At 41.6% G+C, this 11,927-nt stretch overlaps 1 protein-coding gene across 1 annotated transcript; it reads right to left on the reverse strand.

The window, feature by feature from the left end:
- Window positions 1-883: 883 nt before the first annotated feature.
- Window positions 884-5,282, reverse strand: LOC146994423 (phosphatidylinositol-3,5-bisphosphate 3-phosphatase MTMR14-like). The gene is made up of 4 exons (XM_085826372.1): window positions 5,055-5,282; window positions 3,124-3,591; window positions 1,563-1,862; window positions 884-1,273 (listed from the first exon to the last, which is right to left on the reverse strand). Exons 1-4 carry the CDS (start codon window positions 5,280-5,282, stop codon window positions 884-886), a joined length of 1,386 nt encoding a protein of 461 aa, XP_085682498.1.
- Window positions 5,283-11,927: the final 6,645 nt, after the last annotated feature.

The following is an 11,927-nucleotide window of genomic DNA, read 5'->3' on the forward strand; positions in this document are numbered from 1 at the left end:
CAGCCTGGCAAATGAACTTTCCATTTGACAGCATGACAGGAACAGGAAATCGTGTTCTGCATCTACTAGAACTAGACGAACATGCCAGGTTTCGGAATTTCACTGGCTTCAAATTTGAAGCGCATGATTCGTTATAGTTACTGCATTCTTCGCAGTTGGCTGACTCCAGATCAGAAGGTTGCGTGTTCGAATCACGTCGGGGTCACCATTTATGGCTGTTGTTGATGGATGCCATTTTTGATTGCACGTTGAATGTTAACAAAATCTGACTCGGTAATATTAACATTTATATTTAATTCTAGGATGATATATATTTTAACATATATTCACTCATACACAATCACATTGCATGTAGTTACAAGATGAGTATTTTTTCAGTTCCCAAGTCCGCATGAGTAAAAATCAAGAAAGTCATATTACAGCCACGATAACATCACGGAAGGAAAGAATGTTGAGTGCGTGCTTCACCGATGGCAGCCAGAAACCGAGTAACCAGTTGGAATTTTCCTCCAGAGAGGAAGAGGGAGAAAGCTGGTAGCGCCCTCTCTCGGGGCAGCAGACAATAATAATAAAGAGTTCTCCACAAAGTTACAGGTGGGTGTAAAACGATATCACAAACGCTATTGAGAATATCAGATTCGATTGCAGATATCACATGATTGAATTTCGTGTAGTCAACAGTGATTCCGGCGATATCAAACTAGGCCTCTAGTTGTGCAAACCACAAAGTAGGGTTGATGCTGATGACACTATATTGCTGATGACACGAAAATAATGATGGATTACGCTAGTAGTTTGCATGAACAGAAATAATTTTCACTTCATAGCACATTATAATCACAGAACTTGAGGATGCAAGCAGGTTACAGGAGGCACGTGTTCACTAACTTGACGAGTCACCATTTATGGCTGTTGTTGATGAATGCCATTCTCTGGTCATGGAAAAGTCATCTGAAGCAATCTCGGAAATGAAGTTAAAACAGAAATGCATGACCTCTTCCTTATTCCGAAGACGTGTAGGCAAGTCGTGTCCGAAAAGGTACCAATCGTATCCAATGGCGAGATATGCCATTTCAACAGGAGTCAGTGCCTGGTGGATCAAGCCATCTGCCCAGAGTGACAAGCGCACAAGGGTTATGAACAATGGGGTGCGATCCCATTCGCAGACGCAGTGCACAAGAAAACCACAATTATTACCAGAGGTAATAATTACTCTCAGTTGAAGTAAAAGGTATACTTTTGTTAACATAACGATATCCCATTCCTTATAATCTGTGAAATCTGTAGCTGGAGGGCTCAGACAAGCGTTCAGGCAATTTAAATTCGGTAGTTACATCTCTCCGACCCCAGTCTAATTTCAGTCCGGTAGGGTCTCTATTTGCTTCATGATATTTTCTAAAGAACTCGCAACCAGGATAAGGCATTTGTAGTATCTGGAAATTTTCGTATATGTCCTTATTAACTTTCCCAGAAGAGCCGACAGTGACGCCAGTGTGAATCTTCCGATCTTCTACCATGAGATCACATATTACTGAAACACCCAAATATTCCAAGAGACGTACATCCTGCTCTTTCAACTGGTTCATGGAGTTCGGATTAACAAGGGTGGTGAAGGAAGAAACCACGCTTGATCTCGAAGCAGGTATGGTGTCCATTGTGTCATTGGTCTGAGTGGTACCATCATGAACCATTTCTTTTCGTTCCTTAGGTTGCGTCAGTTGTTCCAAAACAGCGCCTTTCCTGACCGATAAAGTTGCAGCCTGGCAAATGAACTTTCCATTCGACAGCATGACAGGAACAGGGAATCGTGTTCTGCATCTACTACAACTAGACGAACATGCCAGGTTTCGGAATTTCACTGGCTTCAAATTTGAAGCGCATGATTCGTTATAGTTACTGCATTCTTCGCAGTTGCCTGACTCCAGATCAGAAGGTTGCGTGTTCGAATCACGTCGGGGTCACCATTTATGGCTGTTGTTGATGGATGCCATTTTTGATTGCACGTTGAATGTTAACAAAATCTGACTCGGTAATATTAACATTTATATTTAATTCTAGGATGATATATATTTTAACATATATTCACTCATACACAATCACATTGCATGTAGTTACAAGATGAGTATTTTTTCAGTTCCCAAGTCCGCATGAGTAAAAATCAAGAAAGTCATATTACAGCCACGATAACATCACGGAAGGAAAGAAAGTTGAGTGCGTGCTTCACCGATGGCAGCCAGAAACCGAGTAACCAGTTGGAATTTTCCTCCAGAGAGGAAGAGGGAGAAAGCTGGTAGCGCCCTCTCTCGGGGCAGCAGACAAATAATAATAATAAAGAGTTCTCCACAAAGTTACAGGTGGGTGTAAAACGATATCACAAACGCTATTGAGAATATCAGATTCCATTGCAGATATCACATGATTGAATTTCGTGTAGTCAACAGTGATTCCGGCGATATCAAACTAGGCCTCTAGTTGTGCAAACCACAAAGTAGGGTTGATGCTGATGACACGAAAATAATGATGGATTACGCTAGTAGTTTGCATGAACAGAAATAATTTTAACTTCATAGCACATTATAATCACAGAACTTGAGGATGCAAGCAGGTTACAGGAGGCACGTGTTCACTAACTTGACGAGTCACCATTTATGGCTGTTGTTGATGAATGCCATTCTCTGGTCATGGAAAAGTCATCTGAAGCAATCTCGGAAATGAATTTAAAACAGAAATGCATGACCTCTTAATTATTCTGAAGACGTGTAGGCAAGTCGTGTCCGAAAAGGTACCAATCGTATCCAATGGCGAGATATGCCATTTCAACAGGAGTCAGTGCCATCTGCCCAGAGTGACAAGTGCACAAGGGTTATGAACAATGGGGTGCGATCCCATTCGCAGACGCAGTGTACAAGAAAACCACAATTATTACCAGAGATAATAATTACTCTCAGTTGAAGTAAAAGGTATTCTTTTGTTAACATAACGATATCCCATTCCTTATAATCTGTGAAATCTGTAGCTGGAGGGCTCAGACAAGCGTTCAGGCAATTTAAATTCGGTAGTTACATCTCTCCGACCCCAGTCGAATTTCAGTCCGGTAGGGTCTCTATTTGCTTCATGATATTTTCTAAAGAACTCGCAACCAGGATAAGGCATTTGTAGTATCTGGAAATCTTCGTATATGTGCTTATTAACTTTCCCAGAAGAGCCGACAGTGACGCCAGTGTGAATCTTCCGATCTTCTACCATGAGATCACATATTACTGAAACACCCAAATATTCCAAGAGACGTACATCCTGCTCTTTCAACTGGTTCATGGAGTTCGGATTAACAAGGGTGGTGAAGGAAGAAACCACGCTTGATCTCGAAGCATGTATAGTGTCGATTGTGTCATTGGTCTGAGTGGTACCATCATGAACCATTTCTTTTCGTTCCTTAGGTTGCGTCAGCTGTTCCAAAACAGCGCCTTTCCTGACCGATAAAGTTGCAGCCTGGCAAATGAACTTTCCATTTGACAGCATGACAGGAACAGGAAATCGTGTTCTGCATCTACTAGAACTAGACGAACATGCCAGGTTTCGGAATTTCACTGGCTTCAAATTTGAAGCGCATGATTCGTTATAGTTACTGCATTCTTCGCAGTTGGCTGACTCCAGATCAGAAGGTTGCGTGTTCGAATCACGTCGGGGTCACCATTTATGGCTGTTGTTGATGGATGCCATTTTTGATTGCACGTTGAATGTTAACAAAATCTGACTCGGTAATATTAACATTTATATTTAATTCTAGGATGATATATATTTTAACATATATTCACTCATACACAATCACATTGCATGTAGTTACAAGATGAGTGTTTTTACAGTTCCCAAGTCCGCATGAGTAAAAATCAAGAAAGTCATATTACAGCCACGATAACATCATGGAAGGAGAGAAAGTTGACTGCGTGCTTCACCGATGGCAGCCAGAAACCGAGTAACCAGTTCGAATTTTCCTCCAGAGAGGAAGAGGGAGAAAGCTGGTAGCGCCCACTCTCGGGGCAGCGCACAAATAATAATAATAATAAAGAGTTCTCCACAAAGTTACAGGTAGGTGTGAAACGATATCACAAACGCTATTGAGAATATCAGATTCGATTGCAGATATCACATGATTGAATTTCGTGTAGTCAACAGTGATTCCGGCGATATCAAACTAGGCCTCTAGTTGTGCAAACCACAAAGTAGGGTTGATGCTGATGACACTATATTGCTGATGACACGAAAATAATGATGGATTACGCTAGTAGTTTGCATGAACAGAAATAATTTTCACTTCATAGCACATTATAATCACAGAACTTGAGGATGCAAGCAGGTTACAGGAGGCACGTGTTCACTAACTTGACGAGTCACCATTTATGGCTGTTGTTGATGAATGCCATTCTCTGGTCATGGAAAAGTCATCTGAAGCAATCTCGGAAATGAAGTTAAAACAGAAATGCATGACCTCTTCCTTATTCCGAAGACGTGTAGGCAAGTCGTGTCCGAAAAGGTACCAATCGTATCCAATGGCGAGATATGCCATTTCAACAGGAGTCAGTGCCTGGTGGATCAAGCCATCTGCCCAGAGTGACAAGCGCACAAGGGTTATGAACAATGGGGTGCGATCCCATTCGCAGACGCAGTGCACAAGAAAACCACAATTATTACCAGAGGTAATAATTACTCTCAGTTGAAGTAAAAGGTATACTTTTGTTAACATAACGATATCCCATTCCTTATAATCTGTGAAATCTGTAGCTGGAGGGCTCAGACAAGCGTTCAGGCAATTTAAATTCGGTAGTTACATCTCTCCGACCCCAGTCTAATTTCAGTCCGGTAGGGTCTCTATTTGCTTCATGATATTTTCTAAAGAACTCGCAACCAGGATAAGGCATTTGTAGTATCTGGAAATTTTCGTATATGTCCTTATTAACTTTCCCAGAAGAGCCGACAGTGACGCCAGTGTGAATCTTCCGATCTTCTACCATGAGATCACATATTACTGAAACACCCAAATATTCCAAGAGACGTACATCCTGCTCTTTCAACTGGTTCATGGAGTTCGGATTAACAAGGGTGGTGAAGGAAGAAACCACGCTTGATCTCGAAGCAGGTATGGTGTCGATTGTGTCATTGGTCTGAGTGGTACCATCATGAACCATTTCTTTTCGTTCCTTAGGTTGCGTCAGTTGTTCCAAAACAGCGCCTTTCCTGACCGATAAAGTTGCAGCCTGGCAAATGAACTTTCCATTCGACAGCATGACAGGAACAGGGAATCGTGTTCTGCATCTACTACAACTAGACGAACATGCCAGGTTTCGGAATTTCACTGGCTTCAAATTTGAAGCGCATGATTCGTTATAGTTACTGCATTCTTCGCAGTTGGCTGACTCCAGATCAGAAGGTTGCGTGTTCGAATCACGTCGGGGTCACCATTTATGGCTGTTGTTGATGGATGCCATTTTTGATTGCACGTTGAATGTTAACAAAATCTGACTCGGTAATATTAACATTTATATTTAATTCTAGGATGATATATATTTTAACATATATTCACTCATACACAATCACATTGCATGTAGTTACAAGATGAGTATTTTTTCAGTTCCCAAGTCCGCATGAGTAAAAATCAAGAAAGTCATATTACAGCCACGATAACATCACGGAAGGAAAGAAATTTGAGTGCGTGCTTCACCGATGGCAGCCAGAAACCGAGTAACCAGTTGGAATTTTCCTCCAGAGAGGAAGAGGGAGAAAGCTGGTAGCGCCCTCTCTCGGGGCAGCAGACAATAATAATAAAGAGTTCTCCACAAACTTACAGGTGGGTGTAAAACGATATCACAAACGCTATTGAGAATATCAGATTCGATTGCAGATATCACATGATTGAATTTCGTGTAGTCAACAGTGATTCCGGCGATATCAAACTAGGCCTCTAGTTGTGCAAACCACAAAGTAGGGTTGATGCTGATGACACTATATTGCTGATGACACGAAAATAATGATGGATTACGCTAGTAGTTTGCATGAACAGAAATAATTTTAACTTCATAGCACATTATAATCACAGAACTTGAGGATGCAAGCAGGTTACAGGAGGCACGTGTTCACTAACTTGACGAGTCACCATTTATGGCTGTTGTTGATGAATGCCATTCTCTGGTCATGGAAAAGTCATCTGAAGCAATCTCGGAAATGAAGTTAAAACAGAAATGCATGACCTCTTCCTTATTCCGAAGACGTGTAGGCAAGTCGTGTCCGAAAAGGTACCAATCGTATCCAATGGCGAGATATGCCATTTCAACAGGAGTCAGTGCCTGGTGGATCAAGCCATCTGCCCAGAGTGACAAGCGCACAAGGGTTATGAACAATGGGGTGCGATCCCATTCGCAGACGCAGTGCACAAGAAAACCACAATTATTACCAGAGGTAATAATTACTCTCAGTTGAAGTAAAAGGTATACTTTTGTTAACATAACGATATCCCATTCCTTATAATCTGTGAAATCTGTAGCTGGAGGGCTCAGACAAGCGTTCAGGCAATTTAAATTCGGTAGTTACATCTCTCCGACCCCAGTCTAATTTCAGTCCGGTAGGGTCTCTATTTGCTTCATGATATTTTCTAAAGAACTCGCAACCAGGATAAGGCATTTGTAGTATCTGGAAATTTTCGTATATGTCCTTATTAACTTTCCCAGAAGAGCCGACAGTGACGCCAGTGTGAATCTTCCGATCTTCTACCATGAGATCACATATTACTGAAACACCCAAATATTCCAAGAGACGTACATCCTGCTCTTTCAACTGGTTCATGGAGTTCGGATTAACAAGGGTGGTGAAGGAAGAAACCACGCTTGATCTCGAAGCAGGTATGGTGTCGATTGTGTCATTGGTCTGAGTGGTACCATCATGAACCATTTCTTTTCGTTCCTTAGGTTGCGTCAGTTGTTCCAAAACAGCGCCTTTCCTGACCGATAAAGTTGCAGCCTGGCAAATGAACTTTCCATTCGACAGCATGACAGGAACAGGGAATCGTGTTCTGCATCTACTACAACTAGACGAACATGCCAGGTTTCGGAATTTCACTGGCTTCAAATTTGAAGCGCATGATTCGTTATAGTTACTGCATTCTTCGCAGTTGGCTGACTCCAGATCAGAAGGTTGCGTGTTCGAATCACGTCGGGGTCACCATTTATGGCTGTTGTTGATGGATGCCATTTTTGATTGCACGTTGAATGTTAACAAAATCTGACTCGGTAATATTAACATTTATATTTAATTCTAGGATGATATATATTTTAACATATATTCACTCATACACAATCACATTGCATGTAGTTACAAGATGAGTATTTTTTCAGTTCCCAAGTCCGCATGAGTAAAAATCAAGAAAGTCATATTACAGCCACGATAACATCACGGAAGGAAAGAAATTTGAGTGCGTGCTTCACCGATGGCAGCCAGAAACCGAGTAACCAGTTGGAATTTTCCTCCAGAGAGGAAGAGGGAGAAAGCTGGTAGCGCCCTCTCTCGGGGCAGCAGACAAATAATAATAATAAAGAGTTCTCCACAAAGTTACAGGTGGGTGTAAAACGATATCACAAACGCTATTGAGAATATCAGATTCCATTGCAGATATCACATGATTGAATTTCGTGTAGTCAACAGTGATTCCGGCGATATCAAACTAGGCCTCTAGTTGTGCAAACCACAAGGTAGAGTTGATGCTGATGACACTATATTGCTGATGGCACGAAAATAATGATGGATTACGCTAGTAGTTTGCATGAACAGAAATAATTTTCACTTCATAGCACATTATAAGCACAGAACTTGAGGATGCAAGCAGGTTACAGGAGGCACGTGTTCACTAACTTGACGAGTCACCATTTATGGCTGTTGTTGATGAATGCCATTCTCTGGTCATGGAAAAGTCATCTGAAGCAATCTCGGAAATGAAGTTAAAACAGAAATGCATGACCTCTTCCTTATTCCGAAGACGTGTAGGCAAGTCGTGTCCGAAAAGGTACCAATCGTATCCAATGGCGAGATATGCCATTTCAACAGGAGTCAGTGCCTGGTGGATCAAGCCATCTGCCCAGAGTGACAAGCGCACAAGGGTTATGAACAATGGGGTGCGATCCCATTCGCAGACTCAGTGCACAAGAAAACCACAATTATTACCAGAGGTAATAATTACTCTCAGTTGAAGTAAAAGGTATACTTTTGTTAACATAACGATATCCCATTCCTTATAATCTGTGAAATCTGTAGCTGGAGGGCTCAGACAAGCGTTCAGGCAATTTAAATTCGGTAGTTACATCTCTCCGACCCCAGTCGAATTTCAGTCCGGTAGGGTCTCTATTTGCTTCATGATATTTTCTAAAGAACTCGCAACCAGGATAAGGCATTTGTAGTATCTGGAAATCTTCGTATATGTTCTTATTAACTTTCCCAGAAGAGCCGACAGTGACGCCAGTGTGAATCTTCCGATCTTCTACCATGAGATCACATATTACTGAAACACCCAAATATTCCAAGAGACGTACATCCTGCTCTTTCAACTGGTTCATGGAGTTCGGATTAACAAGGGTGGTGAAGGAAGAAACCACGCTTGATCTCGAAGCATGTATAGTGTCGATTGTGTCATTGGTCTGAGTGGTACCATCATGAATCATTTCTTTTCGTTCCTTAGGTTGCGTCAGCTGTTCCAAAACAGCGCCTTTCCTGACCGATAAAGTTGCAGCCTGGCAAATGAACTTTCCATTTGACAGCATGACAGGAACAGGAAATCGTGTTCTGCATCTACTAGAACTAGACGAACATGCCAGGTTTCGGAATTTCACTGGCTTCAAATTTGAAGCGCATGATTCGTTATAGTTACTGCATTCTTCGCAGTTGGCTGACTCCAGATCAGAAGGTTGCGTGTTCGAATCACGTCGGGGTCACCATTTATGGCTGTTGTTGATGGATGGCATTTTTGATTGCACGTTGAATGTTAACAAAATCTGACTCGGTAATATTAACATTTATATTTAATTCTAGGATGATATATATTTTAACATATATTCACTCATACACAATCACATTGCATGTAGTTACAAGATGAGTGTTTTTACAGTTCCCAAGTCCGCATGAGTAAAAATCAAGAAAGTCATATTACAGCCACGATAACATCATGGAAGGAGAGAAAGTTGACTGCGTGCTTCACCGATGGCAGCCAGAAACCGAGTAACCAGTTCGAATTTTCCTCCAGAGAGGAAGAGGGAGAAAGCTGGTAGCGCCCTCTCTCGGGGCAGCGCACAAATAATAATAATAATAAAGAGTTCTCCACAAAGTTACAGGTAGGTGTAAAACGATATCACAAACGCTATTGAGAATATCAGATTCGATTGCAGATATCACATGATTGAATTTCGTGTAGTCAACAGTGATTCCGGCGATATCAAACTAGGCCTCTAGTTGTGCAAACCACAAAGTAGGGTTGATGCTGATGACACTATATTGCTGATGACACGAAAATAATGATGGATTACGCTAGTAGTTTGCATGAACAGAAATAATTTTCACTTCATAGCACATTATAATCACAGAACTTGAGGATGCAAGCAGGTTACAGGAGGCACGTGTTCACTAACTTGACGAGTCACCATTTATGGCTGTTGTTGATGAATGCCATTCTCTGGTCATGGAAAAGTCATCTGAAGCAATCTCGGAAATGAAGTTAAAACAGAAATGCATGACCTCTTCCTTATTCCGAAGACGTGTAGGCAAGTCGTGTCCGAAAAGGTACCAATCGTATCCAATGGCGAGATATGCCATTTCAACAGGAGTCAGTGCCTGGTGGATCAAGCCATCTGCCCAGAGTGACAAGCGCACAAGGGTTATGAACAATGGGGTGCGATCCCATTCGCAGACGCAGTGCACAAGAAAACCACAATTATTACCAGAGGTAATAATTACTCTCAGTTAAAGTAAAAGGTATACTTTTGTTAACATAACGATATCCCATTCCTTATAATCTGTGAAATCTGTAGCTGGAGGGCTCAGACAAGCGTTCAGGCAATTTAAATTCGGTAGTTACATCTCACCGACCCCAGTCTAATTTCAGTCCGGTAGGGTCTCTATTTGCTTCATGATATTTTCTAAAGAACTCGCAACCAGGATAAGGCATTTGTAGTATCTGGAAATTTTCGTATATGTCCTTATTAACTTTCCCAGAAGAGCCGACAGTGACGCCAGTGTGAATCTTCCGATCTTCTACCATGAGATCACATATTACTGAAACACCCAAATATTCCAAGAGACGTACATCCTGCTCTTTCAACTGGTTCATGGAGTTCGGATTAACAAGGGTGGTGAAGGAAGAAACCACGCTTGATCTCGAAGCAGGTATGGTGTCGATTGTGTCATTGGTCTGAGTGGTACCATCATGAACCATTTCTTTTCGTTCCTTAGGTTGCGTCAGTTGTTCCAAAACAGCGCCTTTCCTGACCGATAAAGTTGCAGCCTGGCAAATGAACTTTCCATTCGACAGCATGACAGGAACAGGGAATCGTGTTCTGCATCTACTACAACTAGACGAACATGCCAGGTTTCGGAATTTCACTGGCTTCAAATTTGAAGCGCATGATTCGTTATAGTTACTGCATTCTTCGCAGTTGGCTGACTCCAGATCAGAAGGTTGCGTGTTCGAATCACGTCGGGGTCACCATTTATGGCTGTTGTTGATGGATGCCATTTTTGATTGCACGTTGAATGTTCTGAATGTTTTTGACAAAATCTGACTCGGTAATATTAACATTTATATTTAATTCTAGGATGATATATATTTTAACATATATTCACTCATACACAATCACATTGCATGTAGTTACAAGATGAGTATTTTTTCAGTTCCCAAGTCCGCATGAGTAAAAATCAAGAAAGTCATATTACAGCCACGATAACATCACGGAAGGAAAGAAAGTTGAGTGCGTGCTTCACCGATGGCAGCCAGAAACCGAGTAACCAGTTGGAATTTTCCTCCAGAGAGGAAGAGGGAGAAAGCTGGTAGCGCCCTCTCTCGGGGCAGCAGACAAATAATAATAATAAAGAGTTCTCCACAAAGTTACAGGTGGGTGTAAAACGATATCACAAACGCTATTGAGAATATCAGATTCCATTGCAGATATCACATGATTGAATTTCGTGTAGTCAACAGTGATTCCGGCGATATCAAACTAGGCCTCTAGTTGTGCAAACCACAAAGTAGGGTTGATGCTGATGACACGAAAATAATGATGGATTACGCTAGTAGTTTGCATGAACAGAAATAATTTTCACTTCATAGCACATTATAATCACAGAACTTGAGGATGCAAGCAGGTTACAGGAGGCACGTGTTCACTAACTTGACGAGTCACCATTTATGGCTGTTGTTGATGAATGCCATTCTCTGGTCATGGAAAAGTCATCTGAAGCAATCTCGGAAATGAAGTTAAAACAGAAATGCATGACCTCTTCCTTATTCCGAAGACGTGTAGGCAAGTCGTGTCCGAAAAGGTACCAATCGTATCCAATGGCGAGATATGCCATTTCAACAGGAGTCAGTGCCTGGTGGATCAAGCCATCTGCCCAGAGTGACAAGCGCACAAGGGTTATGAACAATGGGGTGCGATCCCATTCGCAGACGCAGTGCACAAGAAAACCACAATTATTACCAGAGGTAATAATTACTCTCAGTTAAAGTAAAAGGTATACTTTTGTTAACATAACGATATCCCATTCCTTATAATCTGTGAAATCTGTAGCTGGAGGGCTCAGACAAGCGTTCAGGCAATTTAAATTCGGTAGTTACATCTCTCCGACCCCAGTCTAATTTCAGTCCGGTAGGGTCTCTATTTGCTTCATGATATTTTCTAAAG

The sequence above is a fragment of the Stegodyphus dumicola genome, chromosome 11, assembly GCF_044657685.1.
Source record: "Stegodyphus dumicola isolate Sdum_Otavi_A_Nest chromosome 11, ASM4465768v1".
Lineage (NCBI taxonomy): Eukaryota > Metazoa > Arthropoda > Arachnida > Araneae > Eresidae > Stegodyphus > Stegodyphus dumicola.